General features: G+C 32.6%; 2 protein-coding genes across 2 annotated transcripts; one reads left to right on the top strand and one right to left on the bottom strand.

Annotated features, from left to right (window-relative positions):
- Positions 1-268: 268 nt before the first annotated feature.
- Snx27 (sorting nexin 27) lies at positions 269-15,305 on the bottom strand. Its single transcript, XM_011500794.1, has 7 exons — positions 14,705-15,305; positions 3,728-3,865; positions 2,961-3,185; positions 1,925-2,235; positions 932-1,170; positions 576-857; positions 269-428 (listed from the first exon to the last, which is right to left on the bottom strand). The coding sequence occupies exons 1-7, from the start codon at positions 15,043-15,045 to the stop codon at positions 363-365; spliced, it is 1,602 nt and encodes a 533-aa protein (XP_011499096.1). The 5' UTR covers positions 15,046-15,305; the 3' UTR covers positions 269-362.
- A 780-nt stretch (positions 15,306-16,085) lies between these two features.
- Cog1 (conserved oligomeric Golgi complex subunit 1) lies at positions 16,086-21,293 on the top strand. Its single transcript, XM_011500793.1, has 10 exons — positions 16,086-16,165; positions 17,133-17,445; positions 17,541-17,708; positions 17,781-18,066; positions 18,140-18,341; positions 18,489-18,905; positions 19,006-19,912; positions 20,038-20,317; positions 20,397-20,606; positions 20,972-21,293. Exons 2-10 carry the CDS (start codon positions 17,309-17,311, stop codon positions 21,089-21,091), a joined length of 2,727 nt encoding a protein of 908 aa, XP_011499095.1. The 5' UTR covers positions 16,086-16,165; positions 17,133-17,308; the 3' UTR covers positions 21,092-21,293.
- Positions 21,294-21,402: the final 109 nt, after the last annotated feature.

Here is a 21,402-nt window from a genome sequence, read left to right as displayed (position 1 = left end):
ATCGAAAAAGAGGACACGTAAAAGCACTTACTAAATGTCTTTTCTAAAATGTCTCATCATTCATACTAAATTGATATTACAATTTGTACATTTTGAAAGCAATTTTTGCATCCAATATCCTAATAAATAGCAAATAACGTTAAAGTAAACGGTTAAAGTGTTATTTTGCAGGAGGGACGGTCTTTACAGCCTGTATACAAAATGTTATAATCGCAGAATCGTATGGCTATTGAATAGAATTATTCCAATTATTTGCAATTGATGGTGAATTCATCTGGAACTTAAAAATTATCTAGGTATATTGAAGACTCCGTAGCAAATTTTATAAAATGCCAAAAGTCGAATTGATTTTATGCTTTTTGTCATTCAGGATCCTCCCATTTTGCCTCATCGATTATCCGGTCAAAACAATCGGAGAGGAACATGTACTGAAAAATAAAAATTAATATGAGCCAATAGCATTTTTAAGTTATATGGTTAGATCAGCAAATGATTGTTAAACGTAACATATACGTAAGTTTTATTTCGTCGTTAGCGTCGACTAAAAAAATTACATTTCAAATATCAGTACTTACATAGGGTGTAAAAACTTTCAGCCAACGGGGCGGACGATTATCCGTGCGCGTATACTGAAAACAGAAAGCCATTCCCTCATCATCAATTTCCCAGCGAGTAATCGTATTCCATTGGAATTCCACCACCTGAGACTCGAGCGTACCGTCTTCCTTCGCCGCGTGCAATTTAAAAGCCGCCATGCCCACCGCGGCGACTACATGACCCTCCTTTCTTGAATCGCAAGGGCAATGCGGAAAGACAATATCACCATAACCGCTCAGCTCTTGGGCTAATTGTAGGTACTAAAAAAATGAAGGATTATGGTGATAATATTGACCTTCGTATGCTTGTTCATTAATCATTAATCGATACGCACCTCGTGTTTTCTCGATGCATCTTGTAAAGCTTTTAACTGATATAGTCTTTCGCCGGCAGTGATATGACCTCTATTAACTTCGTCGACGGTCTGCCAAAAGATCCACGTTAGCGCTTGCTCGCTAAGAGGCCTCGAAACATTGAAAAGCCAACGTCGGATCGATAAACAAGTGGCACTGGCAGTCGAATAATTTTGAATATATAATGTGTGTGGGTGCTCTTGCGGCTGTAACTTTCTTTCTGCAAGTGGGTGAGAAAAAAAAAGAAAAAAAAGAAATTGAATTTTCACACACGATAAGACGACTGATCTAAATACAATTTAAAATATTATGAATTGAAGAATCGTAGCTATGAAATATAGGAAACTCAATGTTTGAAAAATTTATCAAAATCAATAATTACCTTAAAGTTTAACAATTTGGAATATCCTACAGATATAATAGGCAATACTATTCGCATACGTTAGTTTTTTTTTTTTTTTTTTTTTCTAATGGCGTTATTGCTATTATTTTCAAATTTATTTTTAAAGTTTACTTTTATTATCGAGACACGGTAAAGATTCATTTATTTGTAAATAAGTAAAAATATTATACTCTACAAATATGTATGTCTTTTGCATATCTTTCGTGTTTAAAGACCGCTAATATAATATTAAAACAGCTTTTATCGTGCTAAGCTCGTTGTGGGAGGCGCCAAGTAGTGATTCATTTGCACAATATATATGTTCATAATTTATAAATCAGCTTTGTCATGCTTTACAAGCGCATAATAAAATATTTGTATAACATTCGAATCTCCCTTTCGCCCGATAACAGCGCTCATTCTTATGTTTACTATAAAAGTGTTTCTTTTTTGTTTAATAAACAGTTTAATAGACTCAGCTCGTTAGCTATAGCCATGATTGCTTAATGCGTAATAATCTATGTAATTATTGCAATGCGCGTTCGGATGGGACTGTATTAATGTTACGACATTTGCTTAAACGCCGTCTTACCGAAATTGTATTCGACGATTTCGAAGAGATAAAAGTACTTTGAAGTCTCGGCATCGAGGCCGACGCGACAACAGACCGCCTCATATACATCCTTTGCCGAGGCGGCTTTGGGTACGGTTACGGTGACGACCTCTCGATCGGGTAACAAGACTTTGAGATCGACTGCCGGCCCCTGATCGCCATCCTCGTCCAGCCTATCGGTCAAGAACTCCTGCATCGCATCGCTTTCAGCGATAACCCGTACGGCGCAGACCTTCTCCAAGTATTGCTCGAGCCCTCGTCGTCTTGCATCCAGCTGCTGCTCGTTCAGTCTGGAATTCATTCAAAGTAGTACATTTTTTAAAATAGTAGCAGCGCAAATATATGCTCTGGAAATTCAGCGCTTATTAATTCAGGTTTACTAAATACCTCCGTAGATTATTAATGATTTTTATGAAAAATTAGTATATCATTTTAATGTACTTTAATTTTCGTTAAAATGTAGATTGTTGAAAATTTCTTCATTTTCTTTAATCTCCAATTTTATTTTTGTATTTAGATTACATTCAAATTGTTTTTTAGCCATTGCAATTACGTTCAGTCACGTGGAAGAAATTTAATTGACCGTTAAAAACAACATTACAACTCTATGCCATAAAATATAAAATTTACACACTTTTGTAATGAATGCTTGTTACATAATAAGCGGCATATTTCGTTATTTTTTTGACAACCAGTCGAATATATTCGAAAACTGATTCTATCTCGTTTGCATTGGAACTTATACACGTATATTTATAATTAGGAGACGAACGGATTTTATAAAAATAATTTTCTTCTTTTTAGAATACCAATAGTTATGAATTACATTAAAAGTTCGATTCCTTAATAGTTCTAACGATTTCCGCGTTATTTCTGTACAATCACGGTTTATTATTAACTCTTAATTTTATTAAAACTCGCCAATATAATAATCATTTTAATCATATAAGCAAATGGGCCAGATGAACTATTGGAATTTGGCGTTGTGCAACAGAAAATAATTAAAAGAACTCACTGGAACGGCCATTTTCCAGGTATTTTTGGAAAATTAAAGCCAATAAATTCCTTCTTCAAGGCTAAATGGAGTGCGGCGAATTCACGATAACGTCTAGAACATAAATGACGACCCGCCATGTGCACGTTAAAAACGACGTAGCGTTCGTGCTTCCTCTCTCGTAGATGATAATCCGGAACACTGATGGGTAAAGACCTTTTCTCACTGTAATCCACCGATGAGTAGCTGAAATTTGTAATATATGCAACGAAAAATTTATCCTATAACGTTCATTAGTATAAAAATTTTCGAAAAGGGAGGCTATTTTTAATGGTAAGTTATACGCCTCGTTTTGAAATTTCTCTGATAAATTTAGTAAAGTGTATGTATTTTTAAAAATCATAAATTAAGTATGAATAGTATAATTAAGTATGTAAAGTATGAATCGATGAAATGGAAAGAAAAATAATAATATCTAAAGAAAATAGGTCTTATCGGCACTTGTGCACGCATGTATATATGTGTGTGTGCGTGTGTGCGTGTGTGCGTGTGTGTGTGCGTGCATTTAGTTACGCTCTCTCTCTCTCTCTCTCTCTCTCTCTCTCCTCTCTCCTCTCTCCTTGTAATTTGATTAACGAAGCTCGAGAAATCAATGAGTGCCGTTTGTCTGCTTATCATATTATTTTAATTGTTGACGAATGGATAAAATTCACTACAAAGGCAAATGAATGCGCTTTTGTTCATATTCAAGTATGTAAGCTAAATGAAATAATGGGAATGTAAATTACCTTAGGTCTTCGCAGGGTTCCAGTCTTTCAGCTTCTTGAGGTGTCACTGAGATCACAGTAAGAGTCAATACGTCACCGCCTGACTTTATAAGGTCCACTACCTGTTTGTGAGTCGCTCCTTCGACATTTACATTGTTCCTATGGACGGAGAAAAAAAATTTAGATTTATAGAATGATTGGTTTGATTTTATCAAAGGGGTACGTGTAAATGTACTCGATTGCAGACTTCTTAATCGCTGGCCTCAGTCCCAATTTTCGGCAGTTGTCGTTACCGAAAAAATCGGATTGCACCGCAGTCATATAATAAGTCAGCATTTTCGATCAGCAGAGTTTGCCTTCCTTTGTTTTTATAATAAATTTTATTTTAACGGCTTTTATATATATATATATATATATACGTTTATACATAAACACAACACAAATCGTATCGAAGAAAAATATCAGGCATGTGAGGCGGGTGCGTCGATCATGAAGAATTTAACGATTTTGATATTTCATCGACATGTAAAACACTTCACATATGTTCAATAAATCGTGGACCTATCACTGATAACGATTAGAATGCGGCTACATTATCCTCGGTGGTATAGAGTCTGGCGTTCGATGGGAATTTCCCCCCGAACGTTTTAAGCCTTATAAAAATTGGAAAAAGTTTGATGAAAATAAAGCGTGAGAATCTTTGACGAAGAATGAAAGTGAAGTGACGCTTGTTTCTCGCTCCACCCCCTTCCCCCTACCGCCACACCTTAATGTCTTTCACGTTTTAGATTTCACAAGTGAAAGGTACTATCTGTCGATTGGCCGGAATCGCGTCGTTCTTTCTCTCTCTCTCTCTCTCTCTCTCTCTCTCTCACTCTCTCTCTCTCACTCACTCTCTCACTCACTCTCCATATATCGTGAACTACGATTTCGGAACGATTTATTTTCGAAGCAAAATTAGCATCTTGCTAAAATATGTTGGAAGACTTTTGTGCCACAACGATTGAAACTGAAGTGATACGTGGGACTGTCACGGTCTTTATGCTACTTGAACACTTGAGGAAATCGAGACTAGGCCATCTATCTTATTTGATAAGAGGCAGAAGTTTACGCAATTGTGGAAAGATTTTTGCAATTATGAATATCTATAAAAGATTCTATACTTTCTTTTACGATACGAGTAATATTATTGATATGTTTTATCAACATAATGAGATTTTTCCTTGCAATGAGCAGTCGTTTCTCAACCAATAAAGGAATTACGATGCGTAGATGAATTTTTAATTTGTATAAAAATTATAAAATAACTTTTAATTTGGATGTTGCTTTTATGTTTACAAACTTTAAGCAAAGGTTTAATATTTCAAATCATAATCATTATAAGATATTTTTATAAGAAACGCATGCAAATATTAATAATACCAATAATAACTCGAAGAAAATAATACAAATGAAATATCAATTTACTAATAATTTTAAACTATATAAATTGTAAATTAAAAAAAATACTAGGAGATAGTTCTCTTCAACATACCATTATATTGTGAAACGTATACATTTTAATTAATATTTAACCTTCGATTTTTATTAGAATAAGACTAAAATTAATTTCTTAATGATCTAAAATATTACGACAGTAGGAGTCATTTAGTGCTTTATCCTGAAGCACATAGTGAGATTAATACTTAATAAATAAATTGAAATTTAAATTAGGATCTAATCTTGATAATTCAAATAAATGAGACGCGCTCGCAAACACATTACATGCGTATATAAAGAAAATATTGAAAAATAGTTTAAACAAAAAAATAAAAACAAAGTATATTAATGTAAATCCATGAAATCCTGAATAAAAACAATTATAAATGTCTAATTAATTCACGTTAGTTTGATCAAATGTTTATGATCCATTATTGTTTTTATAATTTTTTGTTAAAATTTTATTTATATTAAAGCACGATTTGATCTATTATGTTACAATTATTTTATTTGATTTTACTATTTAAAAAAAATGAAAAAAAATTACGTTTCAGTATATTATTGTAAAATGCCTATATTTACTTCGCTATTTGTGTAAATATTTTAGGTAATTTAATTTATCAACAATTTGGTTTTGTAGGTGCCATATTTTTCTTTTATAGGCAAAATCATCAGTCATACTAAGATATAGGCATCCTTCATTCGTTGAAATACGTTACCTCACAGTTCAATATATTTTCAATAAAAATAAATTAGCTACGAATAAAAAAATAATAATCTAAGAAGAATTAAATTGTAATTATAATTTAATAATTTCAATAATAATTGTTGAAACGTTGAGAATTTATTGCTACCTAGATAATACAGATAACTAACACACTGTAAGAGAATAAAATAATTCACTTTCAACAATTCTCATATCTCTCATAAATCCTAATTTAAAATATTATTTTTGTGCTCAAATAATTAGAAATTTCTCAACTTTTATACCCTAACCGATATCTTATTACTAATAATGTTAATCGAATTAATATTACATATACAAAAGCTGAAAATTTTCTATGCACATAGGATTAGGCTGTCCTTAATTATTAATAATTTAATAAGTTTTATAAGAAATAATCTTATGATTACCATACATTATTTCATAACAACAAATACCAGATCTTAAATAGTATTCAAGATGTTTTATATGGTATTTGCCATGAATAAAATGAAAATCTCTATAAACCAACCCTTGGGTTTTCGAATTCTTACCTTTATCGGTTAAACTTTTATCCATAATACATATTACTTTATCTTCTTCGGTATAAATAAATGGTTTCAATAGTTGGGTATGGACAGCTGATAATTGATACAAATATTGAAATTGTGTAATGGCATTAGATATAGATAACTTTTCATTTCATTGCAGAAATATAATTGTGAATGACATATCGAATAGTGTCTCGTGTCTGATGTATAATATTCATGATTTGATCAATAGTTACGAAAAATAGTATGTACATATCGCTGTTGCTCACAATATATATTTCTAATCATTCTGACCAGATGGGTGCATTATACGAAGACGGTCACTCATTTTTTTCTCTCGATAAGATAAGAATTATTATCTGTGATATAGAATTCATCATATATAATGGAGCTGGAGCTTGTGAATAAAAAAAACAAAGAGCTTATGCAAATATATATATATATATATATATATATAAATATTATCCTATAAATTTTTGTTTTTGCTTCTATTATCACAAAACTATTTATACGCATGAAAACAACTATAAATACATTAGTAAGACATTTACCACCTCAGGGCTATGCAATGACATCTACTGACTTTTTAATATTTGAGGTCTTTAATGTATTAACGTGCAAGGAATTCTTGTACTAAATTTTGAGTTGTAGTGTAATATTGATATGTATGGCTTTTTTATAAGTCAAAAAAAAAAAAAAAAAAAAAAAAAAAAAAAGTAAAAGAACCATCTTTTAGAAGCAAAATGAAGTTTTCTACGCTTAAAAAGTAATATTAATTTTTCTCCCATTTGCAATAACTTGAACTTATCTGTAATAGCTTCTGAAAAACTAATAATCGACTTAACTTCTTATTTCTCGTTGACTTCTCTTGTATGGCGAAAAGACATTACAACTTTGTATCTTCTAAGTCTTACCGAGGCAGCAGGTTCATTGCTAAAACAACAATTGAACCGATTGATTCTATGAACATACCGATTCTAAAAGATTTTCAGAACTCTCCTCATAAATAAATGTGGTTGCACCGTTCTTTTTTGGTACGGATAACATTTATTTTACACACAAGTTGCCGCCGAATCGAAATAACTACAGCACAATCCTTTGCAGCAGATGTACTTCTGTGCCGTATATATAAATATTTCACCAACTATATTGAAATTAATAAGAAAATGATTCTTTGATTTTTTTTATACTAAAATTACTGTTCCTTTGATGAGGGCAGAAATAGATGTAAAAAATCATCAAGCATAAATATGAGGATAAATTTACAATAATATTCAATTTTATGAACTCAATTTTCATATTTGTCTCTGAAGATAACGTACCTAAAAAGAAAATCGCCCCGATAATCATCCTCGAAGCTCATTTATCCAATCTTTTTGTACTAGCGACATCTTTACTTTAAAATTACAATATTATTACTATATTTCATATTTTAACTGATAATTTTTTAATCGGTTAGTATTAATATTCTCATTAACTGTATCCATGTATATATGTATGAAAAACCTTAAAAATGGATTATAATAAAAATAATAATGCAATCACGATATCATTGAGTTTCATTGTATAAACTAGTTAAAAAATATTGAAATTTATTGATTGGAAGGATGCCAACATCATCTAAGATGAGGCACTTCAATTTTTGTTTACAAGATTCGCAGCTCTGCAGATTTTTATCAAATTTCAAAAGTATAATCTCCTGAAATTGCAACATTATCGACATCTGAAATTATGATCCCTACAGCTGAGATTTATTCATTTAGGGCTTTGTTATTTTATTATTTTTACTATTTTACTATTATTCTATTTTACTATTTTACTATTTTACTATTATTTTACTATTTTTATTATTTTACTATTGTTGTTTCATCCGATCTTTTAGTCGTGATTTATCTTCTACATAAATAAACTCGGCTATTGTCATTGAATTTAATTTGCGAGAAAACGTTAACTCACACATTCTGAAGTAGATGATAATTTTTTTGAACTACGATAAAAATTTATTAACAAAAAGTAATATTTTTTTAAAGATTAGTAGATTGCAACTTTTTTTTTATTTTCATTATTACAGACGAGATCATACATTTTAACAAAATTTTCACTCCCGTATTATAAGGTTTTACATAAATTCCTAAGATCATAAATAAAAGAAGAAAAAAATAGTGCAAGATTTTTAAATAGGCAATGTGAAAGTGCCAACACAATGCAACGAAATTTTTACAGCTATTAACTATGAAATAATCGTAATTGATTTTACGGTAACGGATCTTGGCAATTAGACAAATAATTGAGCAAGTAATTTGAAATTTGTCACTATACTTCAGCTAAAAGTAACGATTCAAATATAAAAATATGAATTCCAGTTAAATTAAATACTTATTATAAAGTAACATCTAATTAAAATAAACGTATACACGCAAATACGCGTCGCATTGTAGAATAGACAATAATCCGAGAACAATACAATATATACTGTAAGCGTGAATGAGAAAAGACAACATATACAGAGGCACGTCCGTAATTGTAGAGATATAAGATGTTAATATATACTTGGATATCCAGGAAAGGCAACGAGTAGGGTGGTGAAGTTGAGTAGCGCGAAGATCCGCAAACGAGAGAGTGAGTGAGAGAGAGAGAGAGAGAGAGAGAGAGCGATAACGGCCGAGCGGTATCTCTTTGTCCTAGCGATGCGCTACAAAGTGCAGCGAAAGACAATATGAAGAGGAATCGAGGATAACAACTTTAACCGCTTCGCGTCTCGCTGGCCCCTTCAGCCAAGCAAATGAATGCAGAAGGGATATGCCGGGAAGAGCAATAGTTCCAAAATTTCCTTGAATTCCTTTTTAGCTCTGCTTCTGACATCGAATTCAGGAAATACACTTCCGGTTAATTCTTAAGGTGAATCTTTCATGAGCGACACTACAATTGGCTACTAAGCCACTGCGCAATTTGCTTCAATTTAATCCGGTGTCGAATGATATCCTGAATAATTTTGCTTTTAATGACGACGATCCTTTAGTTTTATTAATGTGCATTTTTAAACACTTACTGAAGCAAATTTTGATAATCATAAAATTAAAAAATCTCCCCCATTCGCCAAGCATAAAAAATATTTATTATATTATTTGTTTCGCATCGCTCGTTTACGTACATTTAACACAAGTAGTACGTAGTGAGTGCACAAGCAATCTACATGCAATTTATGGCTCAAACAATGATAATAATAAAATTCTTTGCTACGTAAACTGCGTAGAAAAATAATGCACTGTAAAATCAATGATATACCATTATAATCGATTAAAAAATTAATTTAAAAATAAAGTTTCGGTGAAGTTTGAAAATTCGCTTATGTAATAGTACGGAATAAAATAGTTAAGATATTAAAAGTGCAAGAAACTAAAACTTTTTCCAAACAAATACTAATGTTGTCGATACCTTAAATATTAAACTACAAAGTATATTGTTATTGACAAAGTCATAATCCACAAAAGAAAAAGAAAAAAAAACAAAAAAAAAAAATGGGTGGAAAGATAAGAGAAGTTAATTTTAATTTTTAAACATTAATAATTAAATTAAACTTCATCGTATAAGATTATCGACTACTAACTATTCAAAATAATTCGACAGCATCGCGTAATTAAGTATTGCATTAGTACAATTTTCTTTTTAATTTGCTTTATCGTAAGCAAATATTTTTAAGCTCAACTATCGGACACTAAGGCGAATATCAAATATCAAATTTGAAATATTTTTGGATATTCTTCACACACTCGTTTATTTAATTAAGCAAATTGTGTCAATTTCATAACAATTATATATTATGTTATTTGGAATGAAGTTAAAAAACAAATACCAATACAAATATTAAATATCATAAGAAAAACTGTTTTACATCAACTCGGATAAAAAAATCTCAGTTTTATGTATATATAATGTAGTATATTAATAAAAGATGGAATGTGATTTTTTTTTTTTTTTAATATAAATTCTACAAACGTTCATGCATAAAAAGTCAAGTTTCGAGTTTTCTTGCAATTCATGATTATAAGAATATGTTTTGGCTTATTTTTTGTTATTCCATCAAATTATCGAGCTTTCTAGTATATGAACATAACTATGACATATTAAATTTACGCTGTTTTGAAAAAATTTATATTCATAGTACTTTATTGATTAATTTTTAATTCTGCTTATATAATGCAATTGTTTATATGTTATATATAGTTAATTTATAATAATATATAGCAATAGTTAATAATAAATAATTACGAATGAATTTTTGTATCTTAATAGCTTATTGAATAAATTTTAAAAATACGGTAAGGTCATGCACATGATTAAACTCATAATTAATTTCGTAAATTTAATAGTATTTTTTTAGCGTAGATCTAGTAATTGATAAATAAAAATGGAATCTCTGCGTAGCATATTCACAAATGAAGTAATAACACAATCTTTATTATACAAGTGCAATATTGGTCATAAAATAAAGAACTGTAGGATTCAAATGGTTATGATGCAATTATCGATTGAACTTTTTTTTTTTTTTTTTTTAATCTTCCGCTTGTGCTTATTAGTCAATGATATTTTCGTTAATTATTCACCATTAATAAAATATGAGAATATCGTATAAATATTCGGCAGCTACTTTGACAGATTATCATTAATATTAGCTGTTATTATTATTGGTCATGATAGCACGTCTTTTGTAACTTTGACCGACAGGAGAATCTATCGCAAGGCAACATTGGCTTAAGTATGCATTTAAATTTACTTTGAGAAGCCTTATGGATGGAGGTCTTTGTAAGTTAAGAATCGCCTGAACGATGTAATTAAAAATAAAATTATGTTAAATCTAAATTATGAAAAGAATATAAATCGATTTTATTTGCTACTTATAGTTATTAATATATATATATATATATATATATATATATATATTTATTTATTTATTTATTTATTTCAAAAGGTTTTTAGAAAGAAATTTAGCGTTGATAGCATTATTCAATAGTACGTATTACAATTATTATATAATAGTTTAATAACTCTTATAAAATTATAATATTAGAATCATTCGTTCCAATTGTCAGACGTTTTCTTATCGTAGTTGTGCGTAGTAAATAATATAAAAATATCAAGTACATTGTACCAGCACTAAAGTGGGTTATATTAAAGGCGAACAATTAGACACATCTGGCGTTAATTATTTCATTGTTATATCTAAACAAATACGTCAGGATAAATAGTTTTATATTATTTTGTGTATAATACTGTAGTAGCAATGCTGAGAAAATGTTGAGCTAAATAGAATTTACAAATCGTATATGTGAAATATATGAAACAAGAATGAAAATTCTGAAAATGAACATTATAATTGATTTTTTGAAAATGCCTAGTAAATAATCAATGACCGTCGTCGACTATACAACAATTTTTATAAATATTAACATTACGGTGGACATATTTTCAAGAATTTAAGATAATTTTCGCTTGTTTCACGTCAATTGTATTGAACGTAAAAGAAAAGGATAGGATAGAAATTTAATTCCACTAGTAATTGAATTTAATCAATTGAAATAATTTGATATGAGTAAGTAATTTAAAAATGACTAAATAACATTCTTTATACCATTAATCTTATTAAGTTTTGCAAATATGAAGCTTGAAATAAGCGTTAAATATTTTGTATTGATAAAATATCACGTGATAATGTTTGTTCATATGTATTTGTGAACAATAATGAACATTTGTTGAGAAAATACAATGAAGTTATTAGGAAGTTAGTAATGATAATATAGATGACTCAAAAGGAAAATATTTATTTTTATAAATATTATATAGAATGAAAATATTAAAAAATTTAACAAATAGTTCATAGAAATAATCAAGAAACATTCGATGTAATAAAAATATAATGGTAACAATAAAAATCAGTATTTTTTGGTTAGTACAGAGCACAATTAAGCACCATTTCCCCGATTTAAATCCAAACTTTCTACAATTATTAATTATAAAAATATTTATTTATATTCCAATACATATCTTTCCTAGTCGTTTTATTATTTAAAATAACTGAATAATTTTTATTATCAAAATGAATAATAAAATTTTTGCCTTTGATGATTGAATTTTCTATAATACGTTAATATTTACATGAATTCATTTACAAATTATACTTGTTAAAAAGTGAATTGTTTTTGGTTATAAAATAATAATATTATACAAAAAGCAAATACAATTATTGATTTATTCAATTTACTTTAACCGTTTTTCTTTTATGTATTATCAAAGAATTCTTTACAATTTAAATTTTATATAGATATATTAGAAGAGTTAAAATAAATTTTATTTCATTACAAATAAATGATGTGTATATGTAGATTTTGTTTATAACAAAGGTACATATTATTTCAACGTGCAATTATGTTAATAAAGTTAATGTAAATTACGGAATTTTTTTTTTTTTTGTTATGATTTTTCGATACTTTATGTTATATAAAAAGTTTTCTTACAATGACTCGTTGAAATATATATATATATATATATATATATATATATAATATACTGACAGGTACGATTAAAATTTAAAAATTTTCTTTCAAATATATGAAGTTAGTCATGGAAATAATCGGCTGGATATTTATTTGAAATACTTAAATTCTTAGTAAACAATATACAATAATATTTTCGGTACAAGCGTGTTTTCTTTTCATTTAGTTTCTTTTAATTTTCCAATGAGCATTATGGGCATGTAAAATCATTCATTTTATAAAAACATTTATAATATATTACTATCATTATTAATTACTATTACTACTACTACTACTAATACGACTACTAATAAAATTGTTTAAACCGTGTGTCATAGAAATTGAAAGGTACGATTATTGCTCAGTCATTAATGCCAACAAATCTTTAATAAAGATTGAATTTGACATTAAGTAGAGGTTTGTCGAGTAAATTAATTCCTTGAAATGTCTGGCTCAACTGGTCAAAGAAACATTATCAATATTAGCGATCGAGCATATATTATTAACGTTGACACCGCTCTCACCTTTTAACCAAATTAATGCTTAAAACATACTCGCAGTGGATCTGCCCGGAAACCGAGGACGGCTCAAACGAATCCCCCAAATCGCTTTATCAAAACAGTAGCGTCGCTCTGTCGCGTGCAACAACGATGCCGAGCGGATAATCTTGTATTCGCAAAAGGTTCAATTTATATGCATCATTAACTGCATAAAAATGTTGAAAAAATTGTGAGTCGGCGTCACGACCGGACTCGAGCGTCTTGCGTTTCTTCCATCTCAATTAATCGTCTCGGCTTGAAGGCCAATAAAGTCGCGCGCAATATCGTTGGCTATAACGACGTCGTCGTCGTCGTCGTCGTCGTCGTCGTCGTCGTCGTCGTCGTCGTCGTTGTCGTCGCCCCCGATAAGAGATACGCGCGGAGAGTGAACGAGAGGAGGAGCAACAGCAGCAGCCGGGAGCACCGACGAATATTCCGCGATATTCGAGCGGGGGATGCGCAACGCAAATGGCCGCGACCGTCCAAGCCACTACACGTGCTCTACGCGGTTTATCGATCCATCCATGGCGTTACCTTTGTAAACGTGGACCTCCTGTCCTCGCAACCCAGTGCCAGTGCGTTGGATCGCATCGTTATACCGATTCAAACAACCGCAACAACGACGTCGATTACGACGACGATAACGTCAATGATGCAAAGATTTTGTTTCCCGTTCGAAAGGAGTGCGCGCGCGCGCCGTCCTGTTTCTACGACAGGAGTAACAAAGAGTGAGACTAAGTGAGACGGATTATCAGAGATAGATAGATATATATATATATATATATATATAGAGAGAGAGAGAGAGAGAGAGAGAATGATAAAGAGTGGTTGGGGGGGGGGATAAAAAGTCTAGATGTATATCCCGCCGAGTTCGCGTTCTACACTTTACCTGTTCGCGGTTCATTTGTCTCGAGGGGAAGAAGATTAGGGCCACGTGATCGATGTAGTTCCCGATAGCCGTCAAGGCGACCTCGTCGGTCACTGACAGCTGATGGCTTGCTTGACAGCTCCCTCGAGACCGGACGATAGTGACAGTGGCAATGATGGTAGTGGCGGTAGCGGTGATGAAGGAGGAGGAGGAGGTGAGGGGGGGGGAGAAGGAGATGAAGAACGAAGAGAAGCAGTAAGAGTATAAACGAGCGCGTTCTGGAAGATTCGGGGCCGAAGGGAGAATAGTAAAGGGCGCGAGTACTCACACCTCCAGGATGCGGTCGCCCTTGCGTACGCCGGCCTTCTCCGCGGCCCCGTGGGGCAGAACGGCGCTGACGTGTTGGAGGGGCGCGTAGAGCTCGCCGTTGATACTTCGGAGCTGGCCGCCCTCGCTCACCTGGCCGCGCACGTTGAATCCGAAGCCGGTTTCGGTCTTGTAGATGGTGACGCAGCGCGGACCTTGGACCGATTTGGGCTGCTTCGTCGCCGCCGCTGCTGTCGCTCCTATGTCGGACGTCGGTTGCTGGGTAGCAGCCGCGGCGACGATGGGCCCGAGCCTCCCGTTGTTCCCGGCGTTACCGACCATCGCCGTGACGGTCGCGTTCATGGCCGAGCGCGAGCCCTCGGCGCTGCCAATGAGGCTGCGCAGCAGTCGCTACCTAGGGGCGCGGATCCGTCCTCGGCTCTGTGCCCCGCAGTTGGCCAGCACTCCGCAGTAAGCGTCGCAGCTGCGCATCGGCGACCCAGTCTTAAGGGATGTTCTCTCGGTGATGCTCGTCTACGCGATACAGCGGCTGTCTCGTCGCCTGGCGACCGTTGACGCGGCTGTAACGGACACTCGGCACAGAAGCGACGTCTACGACGACGACTACGGCGACGACGACGACGAAGACGACGACGAAGACGACGACGACGACGACGACGACGACGACGACGACGACGACGACGACGACGACGACGACGACGACGACGACGACGACGACGACGACGACGACGACGACGACGACGACGACGACGACGACGACGACGACGACGACGACGACGACGACGACGACGACGACAACAAAGTCAACGACGAGATGGACGACGGAGACGACGACAACAACTATTCCTAATACACTCGCGCCTTTCGGGCTCTGCTTCACTGGCTAAGGCAGCTCTTTACTCGACCCGATGAGTACTTGGTCTGCTCCCCCCTTACGCCCCTCGCACTACGGAACGTCCGCAGCGCCACGGTTCAGTTCTAGTCTTTGACACGCAGGCACTGAGTGGCGCCACCGGTCGCCTCTGCTGCTTCTATACGCATTACGTACCAACGCATCGAGTATACTGCGGTGGTCGATTTGGAGTCCGGAGTTCGGTCGTGCAGCTTCCTCGAGGTTCCCTTCGTCGCCGAGGGGGATTACATAATTTATCTCGAGTCGTCTCGCGCGGACTCGCACAACTTTTACCATTACGAGGCATTCGTTAACCTGTGCATGGCCGATTGATTTTTCGCATACCGATGAAATTCTATTTTATCGGGACGATACTTTTTGTAATTTCATGTAAGCGCGCATGGCTTACATTATCATCAATTCTACATGCTAAGTTCGCATGCTAAGATTATCGTAGTTCTCGATGCTTGCATAATTTCATGATTATTTTCCTGGACGTAAGCAAATCATCTATCGCGAATTATGTTGTTAGATGCTTCGAGGGTAAATCTTATTGATAGAAATTTACAGGTATTATTTACAACATACATCGTTGCTTTAAAATTTTTTATAACTATTGGCTTACATAAAAAAGTTCGGACTATTAATAGTAGAGCCTACGTGAGTGTATTTTATGCAGATTTATCGTTGATATGCAAAACTATTTGATAATCTGTCACTGGATAAAGTTATTTAAATGTATAATCTAATTTACAAATGATGCATATGCGTAGTACGAGGAGCACGATATATGTAGATTTTTTTTTATTTACTTATTGTTTTTTATTTTTAAAGATGTTTTTACAATTAGGGTTTATTTGAGGACAGTAAAATATATTGATAGTTGTAATATTTTGCACACAGCAGCATTTTTAATTATGTTTAATTATGTTTTTGTGCGGTTAAAGTTACCGTACAATAATTCCTGTTTAGAGAATTTATAAAATAGTTTATTATTATTGTTGTTGTTGTTGTTGTTGTTAGTATGCGTATAAAATTTCTGCTTACATAATTGAAATTTTTAGTTCCCTGAACCGTTCTCTGTTGAATGAATAAATGCGGATTATCTAAACAGAAAACTTCTAGCACGGCCAGGCCTCGAATTAACATAATTTTATAAATGATTTACGCTAATGGTATTTTGAGAAATGCAAATGCTGGCATTATCCCTAATAATCATAAAACGAAGATTTTTCTCATGCAATACAATGCACAATTCGTAATCGTAAATAATCGTTCAATTTAACTTTTAGTTACAAATGTATTACAGACATATTGAATTGCGATAAATGCATAGCTACGTGGAAAATCGTACAACGATTAAACGACAAACATTTGAGAATGAGATCGAATCATGCAAGTAAATCTTATTCATTACTTTAAATAATACAATTATTATAATAAATTAAACAAAATAAGCTTGCATAAAGAAAATTAATGCATATTTTGCATTTCAAAATGAATGTTAAAAATCTTTTTATTTAATCCTTTATTCGAGATTTTTCATATGCCACTGAGCGACATCTTGCGATAAAATAACAAATACGTAAACGTAAGCAAAGCAGTCGACGTACGATTACTCGCTACAGGGTGTTTCTAACCTAAGTTGCCGCTTCGTAATTCGGTATCATTTATGATGTCAAATATAAATCGGCGTATCAACAAAAACAAATAATGTCCGCGGATAAATTTCTCGATCTCGATATTAAACAATTGTTCGAACAATATACAATTAAAGATATCGAATTAATACAGAAGCAAATTCAAAATGAGAGCGAAAGAAAGAAAATTGAATTACGAACGTTAGTCGGGTAAGATTTATTTATATGAGTGATTTATAATTTTTTCTTCTTCCAGTACTACGATACCAATGACTTTGTTCTTTATTAAATGTATTAAATTTAAGAGAGCGGTATCGTGATCTGATCCAAGCTGCCGATTCTATAGCTGAAATGAAACAAACATCGGAGTCAATTGTCGAGAGAATAATAAGTATTGAGAAGACGTGTCATGATTTGCAGCAAAAGTACCTTATGGGATTTAAAATGGAAATTGAGCAAATAAATGTGGAGAAGTACTTGCATATCTAATGATTTTCAAATACTTTGCAGTGCTATTTATTATAAATTGTGTCCAATTTTTGCAGAGAACCCAGTTGCATTTCTGACTCAGTAGTTATGTTAATAAAGATTTTGATGGATATTCCAGAACAAATTTGGTCATCGATTGATACAAGAAATTTTTTATTAGCTTCACAACTATTTTTATTGGCTCAACATATTAATTATAGTTTAACTTTTGAAGTTGGAGATTCTAATCTGTCGAATAAATATCCTATTGTTTCAAAACAATGGGGTATCATTAACCAATTTAAAAGTTTAATAATGAATTTTTGCGAAGAGACTCTGCAGTCTATCGAGCTGTCGGAAGAGGTAAAGTTATAACGATCGCTTATAATTGCTGATGAATAACAGTGAATTTATCATTTATTTACATAATCCTTAGGTCGCTGCAAATTGTCTAGCAGCTCTAGTATTACTTGATGGATTAAATTCATCTGACTTATTGAGTAGACTGATATCATTTAGGAGTCAGGCAATAAAATCAATTGCTCTTTCCGAAACTGATCTTACCGTTAAGAACAATATAAAATTATGTTTAAATATTTTAATAAAAACTATTCCTCTTATAAGTAATTGCTTTATAAGTGAGTATTACAAAAAGAAATGAATGAATAGTAATTTAAAATTTTTAAATCGCACATATACATAGTTCACATTTCTTTCATATGTATTTCATATAATAATAATAATTGTGCAATCATACATATTTTATATACATTGTATTTGTACAGAGTATGAAGATAATGAAGACGGACTTGTTTCTAAGCATATAAGTGATATTAATCATAGAGACGCAATATTTCTGTTATCTGAATTTGATCTAGGCGAGGAAATGATTAATAAATATCTTCCTTTAGTTGCGAAAAATCATAAACCATTTGTGGAATTTAAGTTGGAAAAGCTTCCATTAACTAGTATACAAGAAAGTATCGACGCATGGTTTAAATGGGTCGAGCAATTAATAATAACAGAAATAACAAGATTATTAAATTTAGTGACATCTATCAAAGGCATACATAATGTTCGAGAAGAGTGTCTGGCTGTCGCAGTTCCTGAAAATTGGGACTATATTTGGGAATTATATTCATTACCGAGTGTTAATTTTTGGTCCAAATTCTTTCAGCCATTATTAACGGAAAGAGTAAAAGGTATATAATATTTTTATAATTTAAAAATATACTCACCGAGATGCAATACATTATTTTTTCTAACATTACAATAAAACTTTTTTTCCCTTTATTTCAACAGGCATCTTAAAGAATAATCTAGCCGTTTGTTTCAATAACTTTAAGATCGATATTACAGAATTCCTTAATAAAGTGATAGTTGACACATTTCAGTTTCCTGAAAATGACTTAAGATGGTTTTTATGGAACGATACAGATTCAGACATTCCACAGAGATTAACAGAAAGTGGATCTTCTGATAATAAACGTCCCTTACTTATGAAAGTTAGAGGTTTATCACCTAACATACTTAAATTATGTGAAAATTTTGAGAATAATCTCTCTGAAATGTTATCGCATTTGAAGCAATATTTGTATGAATTGGAACAAAGGAATGGTGTAAAAGATGATTTGTTGGAGGCTGATATTTATTTGAATTCACTTAAATTTTCTGACCGTAGCCTTGTTCAAGAATATTTACAGGCAGAAAGTAGAATAGTCATCGAAGACTTCGTTGCTTATGCGAAAGAGGAATTGACAGTCGAAAATCCAAAATGTGGACAACAAGATGTCAATGCTATTGTACTTGCGAGATTACTCCAAGCAATATCCATATTATGCCCGAATTTTAAGGAATGCTTCACAATTTCTAGATCAACAGGATTTACATTGACGAATATAAAGTGGCAAGAAGTTTGCGATAGACTTAAGCAGGAAAGTACTTCGATATGGTCTATTTGGGCTAAGTGCTTTAAAAGGACAATATCACATCATCGAAATAACAGTCTGATTAAAGAAAATATTCAGGAATTACGTATTCATACAGTTATACTCGAATGGGAGAAGGTTATGATTGAAGAAGAGGCTGAAGAAGGCAAAAGAATAGAATCGGAAATTTTAGTACCTTATCAACCTGCTGTCCATTTACAAAAATTTTTATCCGCAGTCTGTAGAGATTTAAACAAAGCTTTACCCCATACAATACCTAAGTACGCATGTATAATATGTTTAGAATAATTTTTAATTGATATCGATGAAATGCTAATTTTTTATTTCTCTCTCTCTCTCTCTCTCTCTCTCTCTCTCTCTATCTCTCTCTCTTTAATTATTTCAGAACTGTTCTAAATGAAATAATCAATAGTATTGTTTTAGAATTATTTGATTATTATTATAGTCTATCGACAAATTTAGATATTCGACAAAAACAGGCGATACAAATACTATTTGATGTTAAATATATCAGTTTGCTTATGGTTCCACGTGATAATAAATCAATTATGGAGGAGTCGAATAAAGTTTCGAATGTCGTTATCGCTAAAATTGATCCATTTGATTTCGATGTGTTCTCGCCATTTATTAACACGAACGTGAAGAAAAGTGTACAAAGGTCATTGGTTGGTTACAAAGGCAATGTAATATTCATTTTAACTAACCCGAAATGTATTACAATAATCATTTATTTTCATGCGCTAGTTAATATTTGGAAATCTGGTACCACATATGGAGCAGTTACATTCAATATTGGGCGCGAGAATCGAACATAGCGAGGGTTCCAAATCCGTGAAAGATCCACCAGGAATACTTGCACTTTGTACTGGTGCTCCTTGGTTCCCCTCTCTGACCATCACCGCGCCCGTACAAAATTTACCAACTGTTGCACCACCACTTCCAGACAAAGCACAGGTAATAATTTCCAGTCATTTATCATCTAATCTTTCACCGCGAGATAAATAATTTATATCTGCACACATCGTTACAACATCATTCAACAAGGTATATTTTTTATAATTAGATGGGCCTATTTTTTACTTCATTTTAGATGTTGGGTATGTAGGAATACGGTAAGGAATGGTGTGACTTGATCGGATTGCTCAAAATGCATGTAATTGTAGCTATTTTGAGTTGTGATTGTAAATAAAGTTGATAAATTATAATCTCGATTAATTTAACAATTTTTCCATTTAATTTGTGTACGATCTAATATAATTAATACCAAGTCAATTTTGTGTAAGAATTTGGAATACATCATTTTTCGTTTGTTATTACAGCAGAAAAAGAAGCAAAGCAGTAAAGAGCACACCCGTACTGATTCGACGGGTTCTACGATAAAATCTGGAGCGGCTGCATTTTTCGGTGCTATGGGAAGCGACTGGTTTGGTACAAGCTAGTCTATCTATTTTTATTTATTGTTGATGAAAATAGTATTTTATGTTATACTATACTTGTATAAAGAGCGACAATAAAAAAAATTGTTTTTAAAAAGTTAACTACGCTTTTCCCCATCCACGTGTCGTGTTCTAAATTCTAATCCATTATGAAATATTCTTCACAATAAAGATTTATTCGCCTGCAATTTATACGATGTCCTTTGATGAATATACGATGAAAGATTATGAAAAAATACACTTTATAAAATCCTTATTAGTTCATGGTATTAAACTTCAATATGTCGATGAAGTCTTCGTTTTGCTTTCAAAAC

This window comes from Ceratosolen solmsi, unplaced genomic scaffold (genome assembly GCF_000503995.2).
Source record: "Ceratosolen solmsi marchali unplaced genomic scaffold, CerSol_1.0 scaffold27, whole genome shotgun sequence".
Classification (NCBI taxonomy): domain Eukaryota; kingdom Metazoa; phylum Arthropoda; class Insecta; order Hymenoptera; family Agaonidae; genus Ceratosolen; species Ceratosolen solmsi.
The sequence above is the reverse complement of the archived record's forward strand: the minus strand, read 5'-3'. Positions and strand labels throughout refer to the sequence as shown.

What these genes read in the sequence shown, in the direction of transcription:
- Cog1 (XM_011500793.1), top strand. Translation starts at nt 17,309, where the DNA reads ATGTCCGCGGATAAATTTCTCGATCTCGATATTAAACAATTGTTCGAA. An exon ending in TATAAGTAATTGCTTTATAA is followed by an intron (nt 18,342 to 18,488) that starts GTGAGTATTACA and finishes GTATTTGTACAG; the next exon opens with AGTATGAAGATAATGAAGAC. An exon ending in TTACCCCATACAATACCTAA is followed by an intron (nt 19,913 to 20,037) that starts GTACGCATGTAT and finishes TAATTATTTCAG; the next exon opens with AACTGTTCTAAATGAAATAA.
- Snx27 (XM_011500794.1), bottom strand. Translation starts at nt 15,045, where the DNA reads ATGAACGCGACCGTCACGGCGATGGTCGGTAACGCCGGGAACAACGGG. An exon ending in GGCGACCGCATCCTGGAGGT is followed by an intron (nt 3,866 to 14,704) that starts GTGAGTACTCGC and finishes CTCCGTCCATAG; the next exon opens with GAACAATGTAAATGTCGAAG. An exon ending in CCTGGAAAATGGCCGTTCCA is followed by an intron (nt 2,236 to 2,960) that starts GTGAGTTCTTTT and finishes AATGAATTCCAG; the next exon opens with ACTGAACGAGCAGCAGCTGG.